The sequence below is a fragment of the Lepus europaeus genome, chromosome 4 (genome assembly GCF_033115175.1).
Source record: "Lepus europaeus isolate LE1 chromosome 4, mLepTim1.pri, whole genome shotgun sequence".
Lineage (NCBI taxonomy): Eukaryota > Metazoa > Chordata > Mammalia > Lagomorpha > Leporidae > Lepus > Lepus europaeus.
Window position 1 is genome coordinate 39,858,431 of NC_084830.1, and position 18,096 is coordinate 39,876,526.

Below are 18,096 nucleotides of genomic sequence, written 5' to 3' on the forward strand. Positions count from 1 at the left end.
GACCACTGGATGGTGGGGTTTGCTGGCTTGCCTGGGCCAGATCTGGTTTAGAATCATCAACAAGAAATGACCCCAGACACAGGCAAGCCAAGGCCAGTGAGCGGATTGCAAGGGAGCTAGGATGCTTTTGTAGATGCAAAGCCAGGGCCAGGGGCAGATCTCTCCAGATTGGAGAGCTTCAGAAATAAGCCTGAGGGGAAAGCAAAGCCAAGATTAGTGTGTACACTTGCAGAGGGAGTCAGAACTGCTACAGGCATGAAGCCAGGAGCGTGTGGTACCATCTCAAGAGGACTGTAGCAAGGTGGTCACTAGGCCTCCAAGGTAGGTAGCTGGGCCATGCTTTCTGTGTGGGCAACTGGATGAAGCAAAGCACTACCACATATACCCACCACAGATAGACACGCAGCAGGAGGAAGAAAAAGCAAATTTCAGCACATAAACCAGGAGCAACTCCTTTCCTACTGCAGTGTCCCTCCAGCATTCTCTACCCAATTTGCTCATTCAAAGAAGAAATGCATATGGTCCAATCTATTGCAGAGCAGGTACTGACGGATGGATTTGGAGCTGAGAAATGAATAATTGATAAGGGGCTCAGTAAGCCTCTGATGACTCTGCTTCCAGATGCACCAAGTCTACACACATTGGGCCTCCTGAACAACAAAGCAGCTATTTCAGCCTAACAAGATTTAGTTGTCCTGATAAATAAAATCCTTTTCTTTCCGCAAGATGAGAACATAGTTTCAACAGTCATTGATGGAGTTTTGGGGGAGATCAGTTAGTATCAGTTAACTCCATGGAGTGGGCCCCATTGTTGGAGTTCCTTTGCTGTACCGTGCAGTTTCTTGATCAGAAGCAATACTGTGCAGAATGCCATGGAAATGGATAAGGCATCTGGTGAGCCTTCAAATGATAGTGCCAACAGAAGTAATAGCAGCAGAGAGGAGAGGTCTGTATCCAGAATACAGGGCAATTTCAATGAGGACAAATCTCTGCCCTCCGGGTGGAAAAGGCCCAATGTAACCAGCCTGCCACTAGGGAACTATGCCATTTTAGGGACTCAGTGTCAGTCTCTACTGTAGGCAGATTTGGCACACACTAGCAGGGCTGAGGCAAACCTTGGTTAGGGACATTCCAATGTGTTAACTCTACAAGACCTCCTTCCCTCCCACTGCCACTTTGTTTACACATCCATTGAACTATCACTGAAAGTATGTTGTTTTTTTTTTTTTCTCATACTTACAAGCATCCTCTTCAATGTATGCCAATGCCATTCAAGTAGACCACAGGAATGTCACTTGAAAGTTTCAATTCTGGGATACTGGGAGAAAAGAAATGGGGCATTCAGGAGAAGATCTGAGGATAAGATGGTGGCTTTGAGCATGCTGAGGTTGCATTATCAATGGGACATTCTAGCAGAACTGGCCAATAAGCAGTTGAAGGTGGAAGTCAAGGAAATCTGGAGGATTTCTTCACATACAAGTGATAGTTAAAGCCATGAGAAGAGACCCAGTTGCAAAGAAAGTAAAGTCAGAGTCAATTGCAGGAGAGAGAAGAAAGAAAATTACATATTAAGGAAGTTTAGTCGATAGAAATAAAGGAATCCAAACAGAATAAAGTATCACTGAACTCCATGTAGAATATCTTCAAGGAAGGGAGAGTCAACAATATTAGAATTTACTTACCTTCATCAGTCTTACATCTATACTGTCTTCATGGACTCTTCTGATCACTCAGCCTGAAGTGATCCCTCCTCCTTTGAACACCACCACCCTTGAGACACTTTTATGTTAACTGACACATTCATCTTTGATTTATTGTTACTTTTATGTCTGATCTTAACCAAATAACAAGCAACGGGGGTGACCCTGTGGTATAGGGGGTAAAGCCACCACCTGCAGTGCCATATGGGCTCCGGTTCTAGTCCTGGCCACTCCTCTTCCAATCTAGCTCTACTATATGGCCTGGAAAACAGTAGAAGATGGCCCAAGTCCTTGGGCCCCTGCACCCACATTGGAGACCTTGAAAAAGCTCCTAGCTCCTGGCTTCAGATCGGCACAGCTCTGGCCGTGGCGGCCATCTGGGGAGTGAACCAGCAGATGGAAGACCTCTCTCTCTCTCTCTCTCTCTGTCTTCCTCCTTCCCTCTCTGTAACTCTGCCTTTCAAATAAATAAATCTTTAAAAAAAAATAAGCAATTTGAGTCCAGGGTTTGCATCTTTTCACCTTTTGTTATATAAAGGTAAAATTCTTGGGGCCGGTGCTGAGGCACAGCAGGTTAAAGCCCTGGCCTGCAGTGCTAGTATCCCATGTGGTCACCAGCTTGAGTCCTGGCCACTCCACTTCCGATCCAGCTCTCTGCTGTGGCCTGGGAAAGCAGTAGAAGATGGCCCAACTCCTTGGGCCCCTGCACCCACATGGGAGACCTGGAAGAAGCTCCCGGCTCCTGGTTTCGGGTCAGCACAGCTCCAGCCATTGCAGCCATTTGGGGAGTGAACCAGCAGATGGAAGACCTCTCTCTCTGGCTCTACCTTCTTGTCTTTCAAATAAATAAAATAAATCATTAAAAAAATATATAAAATTCTTAAAGTGCTGATGAATTTCCTGACACATAAACACCTTTTTGTCTTTGTATCCCTTAAAATGAACCATATTATACATGTGTGAGAAATAATATATGATTATTAAATGAATACACAATTAGATTTATATTCAACCTTTCAGATATGAAATACCAGAACTCCAACATCAGTAGAAATTAGCTTAAAGATATTAAATTTGTTTGAAATAAGTTTTATTTAACAGATATAAAATAGTTCTGAACATTTACAACTTGTACAAAGACTGGAAGCTTTTATATTTAAAAAAATGCTGTACTAAGAGAATAGGAAAAACTAGACACCACAATGACATTCTAAATCTTAGGTTCAAGGAATGGAAATAAGAGGAAAATATTCTAATCAACTAAAATAATCCCAAACCATTTTTGATTGAAATAAAATGAGTACTATTAGGTTCAAAACAGTGTGAAATCACACTTAGGTCTGTAGTTTTTTTCCTTCAGATGTATATGTATAAAACATTTTAAAATGTCATTTAGATGAACCACTTAAGGATATAATAAGAAAGAGGTAGGGGATGAAACTTCAAAGGCTTTATTTTGGTAGTTCTTCAATAATGATGCGAGACACAGAGTTCCATCCGGTGGAAGCATCTCCTTTTGGATAATCTGAACAAGTACCAACCCAGATAGCAACATCCACCAATCCAGCACCAATTCCTTCACAAAGTCCTTCCACTGCAAAACAAAGGTGAAAGTTAAGATTTTCTTTAGCTAATCTTTTAATAAGATTTAACTAAATCTTATTATAGATAGATTATAATTGTTTAAAGCTAATTTTAAAAATCCAATACTTGATAAAAGTTCATAATAAAGTTCTTTTAATTGGTATACAAATGTTTTTAAAAGATGTGTACATTGGGACAGCACTGTGGCGTAGTAGGCAAAGCTACCGCCTGCAGTGCCAGGATTCCATATAGGTGCCTGCTGGAGTCCCAGCTGCTCCACTTCTGATCCAGCTGTCTGCTATGGCCTGGGAAAGCAGTAGAAGATGGCCCAAGTCCTTGGGCCCCTGCACCAGCGTGGGAGACCCAGAAGAATCTCCTGGCTCCTGGCTTCAGATCAGCTTAGCTCCAGCTGTAGTGGCCATTTAAAGAGAAAGCCAGTGGATGGAAGACATCTCTCTCTCTCTTTTCCTCAGCCTCTCTTTAACTCTACCTTTCAAACAAATTAACTCTGTAGCTTTTTCAAATAAATAAATAAATCTTAAAAAAAAAAAAAAACAGATGTGCACATAAACATTCTGCAATATATGCTGAATAGGCAGCTTTCTTACATGTGTTAACTGTGACACTAGAATTTGTTTTGTTAAATAGATAGACTAAGTAATCCAATCAACCAACTAAACAAAAAACACAATGTAGTTGACTAAACAGAGGAAGCCTTTACTGTTTAAGAAGCCAAAACTTTTAAAATATATATATTTTTAATTTTTAAAATTTTTTTATTTATTTGACAGAATCAGACAGTGAGAGAGAGAGAGAGACAGAAAGAAAGGTCCTCCATCTGCTGGTTCACTCCCCAAATGGCCGCAACGGCCAGAGCTGTGAGGATCTGAAACCAGGAGCCAGGAGCTTCTTCTAGGTCTCCCATGTGGGTGCAGGGGCCCAAGGAGTTGGGCCATCTTCTACTGCTTTCCCAGGCCACAGCAGAGAGCTGGATTGGAAGAGGAGCGGCCGGGACTAGAATCGGCGCCCAAACCGGATGCCGGCGCCACAGGCAGAGGATTAAACTACTATGCCATGGCAACGGCCCCTAAGCCAAATCTTTGATTTGATATACAAATCCATTTTTAGGAAAGTGCTGTCCAACACATGTATGTACACTTAGTGCTACTGAACTACACTTTCATAACACTAAAAAATAATCTAGCAAATCAGTATCCCAGCCCTTTAGCCTAGGAATCTCATTTTACTCAGAATTTCCTCATTGTAAAACTCCAAAAAGTTGTTTTTCTTAAATAGTAATGTGCTTTTGCACATGTTCTCTGAACTTTTACATACAGGACTGACAAACAACCTGCATTCTATCTTACCAAGGGTCTTCTCCCACACTACTAAATAAGTAAGTCATTCCCCCAGTGCTCATTTTAGCAAGCGAAAATAAAACAAACAAAAAACGCATGGTACTTTGGATGACTGTGTAAAGGGGAAAAAGAACCGTAGGCTGGTAGGTTCTTTAAGGACATGAATCCCGACACTTAGGTAGTAGAGTGGATGACCTCATGCGGCTGGCAAGGTTTGCTTTCTGGTTAGTGTATCCAGCAGAACCCCAGGGATGCAGGTCTGAAACAATCTATTTCATAGGCTCTCACTAATCAATAAATCTAGGGCAAGCCCCTCAGAATCCAGGGACCTTGCTCTGGTTCAGGTCTCTTCCAAAATTGGGATAACTAAGCCGTAGGCTCACAATCCTAATTAATCCGATACTCTCAGTGCGACCCCAACTGACACCCATGGTCTAGAATCTTGTTCACTTCGACCTACAGACTTGGGAGGGTGGGCAGGTGAGCTGTGTCATCCTCACACAGGAGAGTCAGATGGTCACTTCATGGTATTTAACAGGTGAAATCATGTTTATTGAAATATTTCATCCTCTCTAGCACCCAGGCCTAAAGACTTAATCTGATCAAAAAGTGGGCTGGGGAGATGAGTGTGATTCCACGGTCATGGGTAAGATGCAGTATTTCCCTGGGCCTTCATGATATTTAAAGAGAGAAAGTGAAAAGAGCTTCTTCATTTCTCGAAAGTATTGTGTGGATTTAAGGGAAAACATGTAAGAGAAGCCCTTGGTTTCTTTTCAACTTATTTATTTATTTTCATTGTGTTTGAAAGGCAAAGCAACTGAGACAGAGCTCTTCCATGCACTGGGTCACTGCCTAAATGCTGATATAGCTGAGGCTGGGCCAGACCAAAGCCAGGAGCCTGGAATTCCATTCCAGGTCTTTCACATGAGTGGCAGGGACCTATCACCTGCTGCCTCCCAGGATGCATAGGAATGCTGGGAAATAGCTGGGACTCAAACGAGGCACACTGATATGGGATTTGGATGTCCCACGCAGTGATTAAAGTCACTGCCCCAAGTGCTGGCCCCTGATTTCTGCAGAGTAAATTTGCCAAGGCCAGAGTCGTAGGGGAAATGGGTTAAACCCTCACTTGCAATGCTGGCATCCCGTATCTGATCATATGAGCATATTCTGGTCCAGCTTCCAACTAACGTGCCTAGGCAAGCAGAAGAAAATGGCCCAAGTGCTTGGATCCCTGCCACCTACTTGGTAGACCTGGTTGGAGTTCTTGGCTCCTGGCTTTGGCCCTGCCATTGTAGCCATTTGGGGAGTGAACCAGGGGATGGAAGACCTCTCTCTGTCACTCTGCCTTTCAAATAAATCAAAATAAATATCTTAAAGAAACAATAAATGTTTAGAGTTCATTATCTGAAGTAGATCCCCAAAGAAAGCTGAATTGTCATTTCTTCCAGTTAGAGTAAGAGGAGTCTCTTTCCTTTCCTCAGTCATTCTTGGGTACAAGATTAGAAAAGAAGTCCCTGCAAGAAATGAGGGCAGTGAAACTAGCAATATGCATACTTTCTGATTCTCCCAGGCACGGTGTCCCACCCCCACAGCAACTCTGGAAAAATGGCCAGCAGCCAAAGATTGATAGTGGTATCCCTGCATGATGAGATTAACATGTGTTTTGTTTTTTTAACTCTAATACTTTGTCATTCTCTAAACTTTAATGAAGCACAGAACAGAACAAAACAAACCAATTTTTTTTCCAGACATTTTAAGGGAACAGTAGTTTAATTGAATGCCTTTTCTTTCTTACTAGGCAGGCAGAAGCAGAGACTGCAAGAACAATAGGGAAATTCTCTTTTACAAATTTAGCAGACAGTAGCCACTCTTTCAAAGAAATTAGCCAGTCCTCTTATCAGTGGAAGCCAGTGGTTTGCAACCTTGGCTGCATATTAGAATAATGGGAGCTATGTTGAAAGTTCCATGGGGTGGGGTGCTGTGGTGCAGCAGGTTAAAGCCATGGCCTGCAGTGTCTGCATCCCATATGGGCATCAGTTCAAATCCCGGCTCCTCCACTTCTTATCCAACTCTCTGCTAATGTGCCTGGGAAAGCAGTGGAACATGGTCTAAGTGCTTGAGCCCCTGCACCCATGTGGGAGACCTGGAAGAAGCTCCTGACTCCTGGTTTTGGCCTGGCCCAGCCCCAGCTGCTGCAGCCATTTGGGAAGTGAACCAGATCTCTCTCCATGTCTTTATCCTTCTCTCTCTGTGTAACTCTGAGTTTCAAAGAAATTGATAAATAGGAAGGAAGGAAGGAAGGAAGGAAGGAAGGAAGGAAGGAAGGAAGGAAGGGCTTGTTCATGGCCTTGAAAGATCCCCAAGTAAGCCCAATGTGTGGCTAGGGTTGAGAACCACTTCTTTATGGCAATACTGGCTGTTTTGCTATTTAATCTAACTCATTCATTTTCAATCCTGAAACACATGAGAATCACTAGATCTTTTGAAAAATACAAATGCTGGGGTCTAAACCATAGAGATTCTGAGTCAGTTGGTTAGAGAAGGCACTCAGGCATTCATATTACAAAATATATGTGTATATACTTATATATATTTGTATAAACATATTTATATATTAATTTTATTTGAGAAACAGAGACAGTGAGAGCAAGAGAAATCTCCTATTTGTTAGTTCACCTCCAAATCATCTGCAATGGTCAAGGCTGGGCCAGGACAATGCTGGACGCCAGAACTGGATTCAAGTCTCCTGCATGGGTAGTGGGGACCCAACCATGTAAGCCAACACCTGCTGCCTCCCAGGGTGCATTGGTAGGAAACTAGTTTTGGAGAGCAGCTCGGACTTGAATCCAGGCACCCTGATATGGGATACAGGCATCTCCACTGGCATCCTACTGGTATGCTAAATGCGCATTCCCATATATTTTTAAAGATCCATAGGTAATTCTGAAGTAAACCCAGGGTGGAGAATCACACGTTGAAAACTTGCTTTATAGCAGCAGGACCTAAACGAATCTTTGCTAGATCTGAAGCACATTCTACAAAGTTACTATCTTACATACCAGAAGAAGTACGATGAATATTAATTGTTGAATTCAGTTCAGGGCTTCCTTGGTCCAAATAAATGATGGCTTCAATGGGAAGAGGTCCTGAACATTCAGCTCCGTTGAATGTGAAATACCAGCGCTGACAGCATGCATTTCTGCACTTTAGCCGAAGTGAGCCGCTGAACAAGACTCTTAAAGCACTGTTTGAACGCATCTTTGTAAATGTACACTCCTGTCACAAACATAGAAATAGCATTTAATTAGAAATTTCCATTTTAATTAAAAAGAGGCCTCGAAATTGCATGTGAATCCTACAGAATCATTCTTTCCCCAAACTCTATTTTAAATGCTTAACTTTTCAAGAGGGAAAGAGATTCCCTGCAAGGTAGGTAAGAAACGCTGATGTAAGAAAATCGTACCTTGCCCTCATGGACAGTCTACATGAGTGCTGTCCACACATAGTTACCCTTGATCTTTCTCTTTTGGAGCAACAACACACAGTATAATGGGGTAAGGAACAAGCAGGGTTTCTAATCTACCTGTATGACACAAAGATAAGGCCCATACTTTTTGCTTTTTTCCCTGCAACAAACTGGTCTTTGCGAAATTTGTCTGTGGTCTCATGATCCTCAATTTTTAAACAATGATTTTGAAAGTTTTACCTGGTACATAAAAATTGTGTTTATTTATGCAGTGCCATGTGATGTTTCAATGCACGAACAGATTTCACAATGTCCAATCAGGGTAATTCTATCTATCTCCTCAAACATGTATAATTTCTTTATTATGAAAACATTCAAAATCATTTCTTTAACTTCTTAAGAAAAATACACAGTACATTTTCAGTGGTTACCCTATTGTACAGTAGCATATCAGAATTTCTTCATTCTAACTCAGTGCCCATTAACCAACCTATCCCTACACCTTGTCTCCCCCACTTTCCCCATGCTCTGAGATCAACTCTTAGATTCTACAAATGAGTGAGATTGTGTAGTATTTGTCTTTCTGTGCTTGGCTTATTTCACTTAAAATAATGACCTCCAGTTCAATCCATGTTATTGCAAATGACAAGATGTCACCCTTTTTAATGGCTGGATTGTATTCCACTGTGTGTATATAAAACATCACATCTTATTTATCCATTTGTCAGTTGATGGATACTTAGCTATTTCCATTTATTGGCTATTGCAAATAGTGCTGCAATAAACATGGCAGTGCACATGTCTCTTTGAAAGACTGATCTCATTCCCCAGTGATGGTATTGCTGGATCATTGAGCAGTTCTATTTTTAGTTTTAAAGGAGGCTCCATACTGTTTTCTATAATGGCTGTACTAATTTACATCCCAATCAACCCTGTGCAAGGGTTCCCTCCTCTTCTCCCTGTCTTTGCCAGGATCTGTTACCTTTTGGTTTTTTTTTTTTTTTTTTTTTTTTTTTTTGGATGACAGGCAATATAGGTGGCATGAGGTGATAAGTCACAGTGGTTTTGTGTTGCATTTTCCTGATGATTAGTAAATTGAGCATTTTTTCATGTGTCTGCTGGCAATTTTTATGTCTTCCTTTGAGAAGTCTTTTTAGATCTACCACCCATTTTTCAATTGACTTTTACTTGTTTTCTTGTTCTTGTTTTGTTTTATTGTTATTGAGTTGTTTGAGTTCCTTACATATTCTGGTTATTAACTCCCTGTCAGATATATAGCTTACAAATATTTTTCTCCCATTCTGTGGGTTGCCCCTTCACTCTGTTGATGGTTTCCTTTGCTTTGCAGAACCTCTTTAATGTAATGAAATCCCATTTGAATATTTTTGCTTGTTTCCTGTGTTTTTGGGTTCTGATTCAAAACATTTTTGCCCATTCCAATGTCCTGCAGCATTTCCTACTGGATCCACTTTGAAGTGGTTTTTGTTTTTGTTTTGTTTTTAACGTGGGCAGAGATGGGCTCTAGTTTCATTCTTCTACATGCAGAAATCCATCTTTCCCAGCACTGCTTGTTGAAGACTACCTTTCTTCCGAATCATGTTCTTAGCACCTTTGGTCCCACTATTGTTCACTTGCACAAAATTCCTGTACCCATTCTGACTGCTACTAAAAGGAACTTGAAAACATATTAATAATTCAGAATCCAGGAGGATAGTTTTTAGAAAGAACTCAGTAACCTTTGAGGAACAACTATAAATAGGGTCCAACAATGCCAGACATTTAAATAACGAGGCAACAGTTCAAAATGCATTCTAAGAAGTCAAGTCCAGACAAAGAAGGGGTCATAGTTACCAAAACTATGAAAGCCATATGGAAATTTTTATCACACATACATCAAACCAACATAGTCTCAAACTCTTTTATAGTATAGTATAGAGCAGAAAAAGCTGAGATAGGAGCAGGGATAATATACAGGTTTTTATCTAAAAACTTCAGAGTTTTAGGAAAATAAAAGGTGGTGGTAGTAGTTAAAATCATTAAGGCATATGTTGTAGATGTGGACCATGTATAGAGTTGATCAACAAAAGAAAGGGTTTTTATAAATAGCACTGACTTCTTGAAGCTATCCCATTGGTCTCACCAATTACTTTTGAAGCAAACACTCATCAAAGTGACTGAGTCACTATTCAAAATGCATTGGCAGATACAGTATTTTGAACAATCTTTCCTCTTCCCTTTAATGTTGCAGAATAATTTAAATGGCCCCTGCAGTACATTCCATCTGGTCCATTTCTTTTAAATTCAGCAATTTTAAGCTGAGAATGCTACATGGAACAAGGACAGAAACCAATGGACTTCCCATTTCTGGACAATTCTTATTATGAGGTGATTCTTGGAAAGTTCTCCTCATTTTTACTTATGTCTGGAGCAAGGGAAGAATTTCTTGGCCTAATATGAATCTTAATTAACTAAAGAGTAAGACTACAAAAAAGCATGCTGTTCAACATGAACACCTATGCTCTCCTTTTTTGTTTGGATTTTAAAAATGAGGGTAAGTTATTTTAGATAGTATGGTTGAAATGATAAGGTAATTTGTTTGTCTTAGAAATATTTTTATGAAATTGATTCTGAAATGTTATCAACTTTTTCATTAATTTAAAGTTAAAAGTCACACACTACATTATCTTGTACTCCTTATTGTTTTTAAAAAGTCTTTTGGTTTAAAGAAAAAAAGAAGACCTCACCCAAAAATTAACACTCAAATATGAAAACCTTTAAAATAAATCTGATGCAACTTTAAAATAAATCAAAGTTTACTCACCGCGATTTTTCCAAGATCTATTCCATAGTTCAGTGAATTCCACGAGCACTGCTTGTAGTTGGGTGTCCAAGACTCTTCAAAGCTTTCCCTCAAGCATTCCCCCTTTTCTCCTTTGAATCCATCCCGACCTGGGATCCCAGGAGTACCAGGAATGCCATTGGCTCCAGGGCTCCCATCCCGACCAGGCACCCCTGCTGGCCCTTGGAGACACATTCCATTATACTACAGAGAGACAGGAAAAGGGGAAAGAACTCTCACCACTTAGATTCAAAGATGCAGTACATTATAATTGCATTTATTTTGAGCCCTTGAAGTCAAGAATCCCTTCATACCAATTACCCATATTCTAGATGAGTTTTTGTAGAGAATTTCAAAATTATTTCAGAAATACTGTAATTTCTTTCATACTTTTTAATTGCTCAAACTTTACACAAATACACACACACACACAAAAATCCAAGAGGACAAAATGTTTTTATTTGCCTGCTTCTTTCCACTGCTCATTATAAGCCTATTTTTTTTAATCAGAAAGCTTTTTAAAAAGATTTATTTCTTTATTTGAAAGGCAGAGTTAGAGAGGGAGAGACAGAGAGATCTTCCATCTACTGGTTCACTCCCCAAATGGCCTCAATGGCTGTTTTCTCAGGCACATTAGCAGGGTGCTAGATCAGAAATAGAGCTGCTAGGACCCAAACCGGCAACCATAGGGAATGCTGGCGTCAAAGGCAATGGCCTAACCTGCAGTGTCACAATGCCAGACCTATGATGGATATGATTTGATTTTCCACTTTTTTTTTTTCTGATCTTGTATCTTGTAAAAGGAGTTGGATTTCACCACTATACTTTTACAGTTTTATGAAAACCTTGCACCATTTTGGATGCTTAACTTATTTCTAATTTTTTTACCATTAATCTTATTGTGATGAAATTTTTTATCCACGTAGCTTTTTTTCTTCTTTTGACTTCTCTCCCTAAGATAAATTCCTAGGGCCATAACTATAAAATAAAATCTTAAAATTATTTTCTATACTTATTTGTGAGGCAGGGAGAGAGATAGATAAAGCTCCCATCAGCTGGTTCATTCCCCAAATGTCTCCAACAGCAGGGGCTGGGCTGTGGTGAAGCCAGGCACAGGAAATCCAGGTCTCCCACATGGGTGGCAGGAATCCAATTACTGAGCACCATCATCTGCTGTGTCTTGGGGTTTACATTAGTAGGCAGCCGGAACAAGGAGCTAGAGCTGGAAATTGAACCCACATACTGCTAACTGCTAGGTTAAATGTCTGCTCCATAAAATAAAATCTAAATAGTCAGCAATCATCTCATACTGGAAATATCTCTAAATTGGATATATATATGCCCCCTGCTTCTTCTCCCTGTTTTTATATAGAAGTTGTCTTAGGATAGTATTTCTGGTCTCCAGTCCCAGCCTAGCTCCGCAAGGACCAGTGACCCAGTTCCAGGTGACCACCAGTCTTCAACAGGGGGGCAATACTCTATCAGACAATCTGTATATGCTGAGATTCTGTTTTTTATATATATGTATGTGTGTCCATATGAAGGGGTATATTATAAAGTTCAAATGCATGGATTCTAGCACTAGTTTCTTAGGATTTGAATCCTGGTTCTACCACTTTTCAGCTATGGGAGCCCAGTGCCTCTTTCCTTAGTTGTAAAATGGGAAAAATAATAACGTTTCTTACCTTGTAGGGTTTGTATGAGATTTAAGTGAATATTATACAACACACACTGAGAACAAGGCCTGGAACACAGTACACACTGGCCACTATTATTCTTGTAATCACCCCAAGACCAATGTCCTCGAGGCATTGCCTGGACAAGTGTGTCCACTCCCATGAGTGGACAGAATAGGTTCCAGATCTGGGGAAGAAAGCACTGGCAATCCCATCAGCTAGCATCCATAAACCATGCACATAAGCCAATGTTGTTTGCTCAGTGGTAAAGGTAGTATTTTGAGCTTCATCTATCCAACTCCTGTGTCTACCCTAGAAAGTTCATGTGGGAACAAGGGTGCCATTTATTAGATCCTCCAAACTCCAACACAATCTACTTATATTTTTACTCTAATATTTCCTGTTTGTCTAAATTGATCAATGCTATCATTCTGTACAAATATAATGTCCAAATGAAAAACAAGTTCCTTATATATTAAAATAATTTCAGAGTTAGATATTTATTTATTTATTTTGATTTGAAAGGCAGTGAGGGTGAGAGAGAGAGAAGTTGATTTGTCATCCATTGATTCACTTCCCAAATGCTGGCAACAGCTGGGCCTGGGCCAGGCCAAAGTCAGGAACCAGGTACTCATCCAGGTCTCTAATGCGGGTACCAGGAAACTAGTTACTTCATGCATCACTACTGCCTCCCTGGGTCTGCATTAGCAGGAAGCTGGACTTGATAATAGAGACAGGGCTCAAACCCAGGCTCTCAGATAAGGGGTGCAGACATCCCAAATAGTATCTTAAGTACTATTTCAAATGCATGCCCCCAAAACTTATCTCTTTTTTAAAAGATTTACTTATTTGAAAGGCAGAGTTATACAGAGGCAGAGGCAGAGAGAGAAAGTCTTCCATAGGCTGGTTCACTCCCCAAATGGTTGCAACAGCCCAAGCTGAGCAGATCTAAAGCCAGGAGCCAGGAGATTTTTCCAGGTCTCCCACGTGGGTGCAGGGGCCCAAGTGTTTGGGTCATCTTCCACTACTTTCCCAGGTCATAGCAGAGAGAGGAACAGCCAGAACTTGAACCTGCACCCATATGGGATGCCAGCCCTGCAAGCAGCAGCTTTAACTGCTACACCACAGCGCCAGTACCAAAGGCTTATCTTTTAACTTTACTTTCTGGATTAGACATGATCACTTTAAAAATCCAAAAAGCACACTGGGGAGGGTCCTATGTAAATGTTTGCTAATCAATTTGCCTCTCATATTACCTATTTGATCTTTTAAACATTTATTTATTAATTTATTTTAAAGACAGAGAGAGAGAGAGAGAGAGAGGAGGGAGGGAGGGAGGAGGGGAGAACAGAGAGAGATTGATCTTCCATCATCTGGTTCATTCTCTAATGCCCACAACTAGGGTTGGGCCAGGCCAAAGGTAGGAGTCAGGAATTCCATCCTGTTGTTCCATGTGGGTGGCTGGAACTCAAGTACTTGGGCCATCATCACCTGCTGCCTCCCAAGCATGTAAGTAAGAAGCTGGATTGGAAGTGGAGTCAGGAGTCAATCCTAGGCACTCAGTATGGGATGTGAACAACCTAAGTAGCTGTTTAACCAGCTACCTGTGCCACAGTGTCTGCCCCTAGTCTTTGTTCTGATAACTGACTTTTTCATAACTTTTACATTGCCATTTACTAACTATAAGAAAATAAACTATTTACTGTCAGAGAAACAGTGAGGAAAGTATCTAACTATAAAAGTATTTGAAAAGGGGCTGGTATGGTGGTACAGCGGGTAAAGCCATTGACACCTCAGCACTGGCATCTCATAAGGGCACCAGTTCGAGTCCCAGCTGCTCTACTTGTAATCCAGCTCCCTGCTAATGGCCTGGGAAAGCAGTGGAAGATGGCCAAGTGCTTGGGCCCCTGCACTCATGTGGGAGACCTGGATGGAGTTCCAGGCTCCTGGTTTGCTGCAATTTGAGGAGTGAACCAGTGAATAGAAGGTCGGTCTCTCCTTTTCTCTCTGTAACTCTGCCTTTCAAATAAATAAATAAATAAATGGTTTTGTTTTAAAAAATAATTATTTGGCCTAAAGTGTCCAGTAAGTGTCATGGTTGAAGATTTTTATTCACCTTTTCATCTAAAAAACTGTATTTAAGATGACATAACTTTAAGGGATTAGGTTACCCAGGTATTATTTCTTTCTTCTTTTTTTAATAGATTGATTTATTCATTTGAAAGAGTTAACACACAGAGAGAAGGAGAGGCAGAGATAAGTGGGGGTGTGTGTCTTCCATCTGCTGGTTCACTCCCCAATTGACTACAAAGGCCAGAGCTGCGCCCATCTGAAATTAGGAGCTTCTTCTGGGTCTCCCATGCAGGTACAGGGGCAAAAGGATGTGGGCCATCTTCTACTGCTTTCCCAGGCCATAGCAGAGAGCTGGATCGAGTGGAGCAGCTGGGTCTTGAACTGGCGTCCATATGGGATGCCAGCACTGGAGGCAGCAACTTTACCCACTACGCCACAGTGCTGGCCCCATACTTTTTCCACTTTAAAATGCTAACGCAGGGGCCGGTGCTATGGCATAACAGGTCAAGCCACCGCCTTTGACACCGGCATCCCATGTGGGTACCAGTTAGAGTCCTGGCTGCTCTACTTCCAATCCAGCTCCCTGCTAATGTGACTGGTAGGGCATGGAGGGATGGCCCAAGCGCTTGGGCCCCTGCTTGGGGTGGGGAGGGGCACCTAGAGGAAGCTCCTGGCTCCTGGCTTCTGCCTGGCCCAGTGTGGACCATTGAGACCATCTAGGGGGTGAACCAGAGGATGGAAGACTTCCCTCTCTGAGTAACTCTGCCTTTCAAATAAATAAAATAACGTTTTAAAAAATAATAATCCGACACATGTTCAGTACCCTCAACAAATGTCTGTGGAGTGGATTAATTCCATGCGAAAGGAAGCGCCAATTTTTCTACACCTCTGTTTTTTCATTGGCCACCAGGGGGCAGAGCTTGGTGGATGATTGAAAGAAAGGCTTTGAAAGATCCTATACAAAGAAGTTGCTTTATAGGATCTGTTGAAACCTTCTAAATGACTCTGGGGGCCTTTTCTGTCAGCAAAACCAAACCCAAGCTACGGGATGCACCTGAGCCTGACTGCACAAAAGCTTCACCACGTTGGGTAGGGCTGTGGGCAACCGCAGGTCCTGTAAATCCCTGGACGGGAAAAAAATTGCTGGCTTTATGGGGAAAGGGGGTATTTTGTGTATCATAACCACACAGTCATAAAATGCTAACTGCACAAGAACCACATTCATTTGGTACAGTTTTAACAATTTAGACACTTAAAATAGAAGTGTAACCCTGAACACACAGTCTGCTTTTGTGGGGGCGAAATTATATAGCATATCACCAAAAAATGCTCTGTGATTTCTTTTTTCCGCCCAGTGCTTTTGAATCCAGCATAGGAGGAGCTGCAAGAGAGCTTGGCTTATTAGTTTAGGTTGGGACTGCAGCTTAACAACACGGAAAGCTCTTTAAAATCACAAGCTATACCTTCCTCCCGTCTCAAGTCTTGCAACATCTGTGAACGCCATTTGTGCGCAGATACTGGCTTAAGCTTTGAGGTTTATGGTATGCCAAGGACTATCCTGTGGGGAAGGGCTGGAGATGTCGACCTCTGGGTTGCTTCCACAGATAAGCCCCTCAGAAAGCTGTTTGCTTGCTCTCCTGGAAACTCCCCTCCTTTTGTCTGTGTTGTTCGTACCTGGTGGCCACAGGCCAAGCCCCAGGTGGTTGTAAAGCCTGGGGACCTTGGAGGGTCGGTGCCTGGGGGCTGGGAGGAATGTTCGTTCTCCTTCCAGCCTTGAACCCTCTCTGAACCATCCCCGGCTCCAGTGTGGTCGTCCAACAAAGTAAATTGCAACTCATACTCCCTGGGAAGATGACCCAGCGTGACTCAGTCCTCAAGTTACGGAGTGTTGGACAGATGCTTTGTGGGGCCGTCGCTCTCCTGCGGGCAGACGTGGCCACCGGCCCTGACAAAGGACACGTTGCATGGCCCGGACCCAGGCCCAGGAGATCAGCCAACCCAGGCCCCCACCCAAGCCCCTCAGTCTACCCCCATCACCACCCAATCCTCTCCATCTTTCCCAAGGGGACACTTGAAGCCAGCCATTCTTGGACGCCTCCCTGAACTTCGGGGCGTCCCACCGACCCACGTCGCGTCGCCACTACGAGGGCCCCTTCATATAGGTCTCCCTGGGAGTTCTGGTCTCGGGGCGCAGACAAAGCGGGGCTCCCCGGCCCCACCCACGGCTGCGCAGACGCGCACCCCTCACAGCGGGCGGGCGGGCGCCCTCCATCGGCGTAGGGGTCTTCCCGCCCTGCTGCCGGGACTCACCACGTCCACCACCTCTCTCTGCCGGAGCAGCGCCTTCTGCTTCCCCTTGGGGGTCTCGGAGGCGCTGCCCTGAGCCAGCAGCTGTAGCAGCAGGAGCGGCAGCAGGCGCAGCCGCAGGCGGTGCTGGGGGCGCATGGCGCGGCGGCAGCGGGGACGCTCGAGCGGTCCCGGTCAGCTTCTGGCCCCGCCGCGCTGCGAGACCGCTGCGGGCTGCATCAATGCGCCTTTCACCCGCCCGCCCCCTGCACTCCCCGAGTTTCCATCCCGTAATAGGCTGGAGCCCCTACCCCGAGCCCGACCCCGGGGCGGGCCGAGAGCCGGGCCCGCCCCTACCGCTGCTGCCGCTCCTCCCGCCGGGACCCTCGCGGTGGACAAGTCCCTGCGGGACCGCGGCGGGGGCCGAGGGCAGGAGCCGCGCGGGAGGCCGGGGACGGGGTGGAGGTGTCGCCGCCTCCATGCACGCGCTAGAGGCACACCTCTTAAACTGCTTCCAGAGACAGCCCCCAAGGGCGGTTGATCCCTGGCCTGGGTTGGCAAGCCTTTGGGGAGTAGATGACATTTTGGGGGACGGGGGTGAAGATTCTCAGATCATCAGATTCCCCCAGAGTCCCCTGACCCAAATGATCAATAAACTTTTTGTTAACAAAAGTGGGTTTCGAAAGGTTCGTGGAAAATCTGCATCATCTTTTAATTCCATTTTTTCACGAACTTTTTGAATTCCCCCTCGGCCCACATCCCAAGCACTAATGCTTTCTTACCTCTGGGACCACGCAGGGCCTTGCGCGCATGCGTGTTCTTTGTCTTCTGGGCAACCCTGTGGAGATGGAGACCTCCTCTGCTCGCCCCATTCACAGCTGAGGGAAGTTAATCCACACTCAGTGGTGAAGTTCACCTGTGGGTGTTCGTCCTGACCTCTGATATTCTAACCGCCTCTATCCTGCATTTGTCTTTTGTCTGCTCTGGAAGAAAGTGTCCTCGGAGAGCAGGTGACCCACCGGCTGGGCCAGGTGGGCGCAGGAGCCCCTGGCATCGCAGGCTGGAGTCAGGCAAACAGAAATCTTGCCGTAGCTGTAGCAACACGGAGGTC

The 18,096-nt window shown here is 43.5% G+C and overlaps 1 protein-coding gene across 1 annotated transcript; it reads right to left on the reverse strand.

Moving 5' to 3' along the window:
• Positions 1–2,853: 2,853 nt before the first annotated feature.
• CTHRC1 (collagen triple helix repeat containing 1) lies at positions 2,854–17,169 on the reverse strand. Its single transcript, XM_062189481.1, has 4 exons — positions 17,010–17,169; positions 10,933–11,154; positions 7,705–7,921; positions 2,854–3,294 (listed from the first exon to the last, which is right to left on the reverse strand). The coding sequence occupies exons 1-4, from the start codon at positions 17,142–17,144 to the stop codon at positions 3,152–3,154; spliced, it is 717 nt and encodes a 238-aa protein (XP_062045465.1). The 5' UTR covers positions 17,145–17,169; the 3' UTR covers positions 2,854–3,151.
• Positions 17,170–18,096: the final 927 nt, after the last annotated feature.

Coding starts and splice junctions, on each gene's coding strand:
- CTHRC1 (XM_062189481.1), bottom strand. CDS start 17,144: ATGCGCCCCCAGCACCGCCTGCGGCTGCGCCTGCTGCCGCTCCTGCTG. Junction 11,155..17,009: donor AGAGAGAGGTGGTGGACGTG/GTGAGTCCCGGC, acceptor GTCTCTCTGTAG/TATAATGGAATGTGTCTCCA. Junction 7,922..10,932: donor TAGATCTTGGAAAAATCGCG/GTGAGTAAACTT, acceptor TGTTTGTGACAG/GAGTGTACATTTACAAAGAT.